Source organism: Globicephala melas, chromosome 19 (genome assembly GCF_963455315.2).
Source record: "Globicephala melas chromosome 19, mGloMel1.2, whole genome shotgun sequence".
NCBI lineage: Eukaryota > Metazoa > Chordata > Mammalia > Artiodactyla > Delphinidae > Globicephala > Globicephala melas.
Genome location: NC_083332.1, coordinates 5,793,089 through 5,794,064, shown reverse-complemented (window position 1 = coordinate 5,794,064; position 976 = coordinate 5,793,089). Strand labels below are relative to the sequence as shown.

Sequence of the window (976 nt, the reverse complement as noted above, 5' to 3'; positions counted from 1 at the left end):
TCACATGGCCTCATAGCCAGGCTGGTGGGCCCTGTAGTGAGCTCCCAGACTCAGGCCACCTGGGTTGGCAGAGAGAAGTTAAACCCTGGCTCCTGCCCTGCTCCCTCAGAGCCCCCAGCTGGGCCCCTATCCACCCCTGGAACTCCCCAGGGCAGCAGTCACCTGCACAGAGAAAGAGGACAGTTGAAACCCAGCCCAGGTAGAAGGACCAGGAGAAGAAGGAGTCGATCTGGGGGTGTCCAGGCTGCTTCCACCGCTCGATAGTGTAGACCACCATGGCCACTAGCAGGGAGAGGGCTGGGGATGGAGACAAGAAGGATGGCTCAGCCCCTCCACGAAAACTCACCAGGTCCCAGCGCCCCAAGCGCAGCCCGGAGTCCTTACCTGCGGCAAAGGCTATGAAGGTCGAGACAATGGGCCCGCGTCCAGGGGCAGACAGTGAAGGGATGCAGGACCTGACCAGAAAGCTCACAGAGATCAGGCCCCACAGGACAGCCAGAACGCAGAAGCTCTGTGTCACGCGGATATAGCCTGCTCAGAGACGGGACCGCTAAGTGCCCGTCCTCTCAGGCCCTTCCCCACCCCAAGAGAGACCGCTCCCCCTTACCTTCTACTGAGCCCTGATCTCCCCTTGGCCAGAGGCCCGAGTGAGACGAGGAGCTGGGCCCCTCGGCCACAAACCAGAAATTCGTGCTCAGAGCCACCAAGAGAGACAACAGGCCCAGGGAGCTAGTGAGCAGGGCCAGGGACCGGCAGGGCTCCATGGGGGCGAAGGCTGGGTTTCTGGGTCCCGGGTGATGAAAAGCCTGGTGATCCAGATTCCTGGGTCTCTGAGAAAGGAGGAAGCTCTGCCCCCCGGACTCCTGGGAGAGTCAAGCAGTTGGGGCAGCTGGGGGACCTGTGGTCCTTCAGATCAGACTAGTTTGGTCTCACCCAGTTCGTGGCGGCTGACTCGTCACACATCCTCTCTTCCCGG

General features: G+C 61.6%; 1 protein-coding gene across 2 annotated transcripts; it reads right to left on the bottom strand.

Moving 5' to 3' along the window:
• NKG7 (natural killer cell granule protein 7) lies at positions 1 to 764 on the bottom strand. Of its 2 annotated transcripts, XM_030847848.2 has the most exons (4): positions 608 to 764; positions 385 to 531; positions 163 to 297; positions 1 to 59 (listed from the first exon to the last, which is right to left on the bottom strand). In XM_030847848.2, the coding sequence occupies exons 1-4, from the start codon at positions 762 to 764 to the stop codon at positions 1 to 3; spliced, it is 498 nt and encodes a 165-aa protein (XP_030703708.1). The 2 variants fall into 2 exon arrangements, with proteins under 2 accessions (XP_030703708.1, XP_030703705.1); XM_030847845.2 differs by having other exon boundaries at positions 11 to 531.
• Positions 765 to 976: the final 212 nt, after the last annotated feature.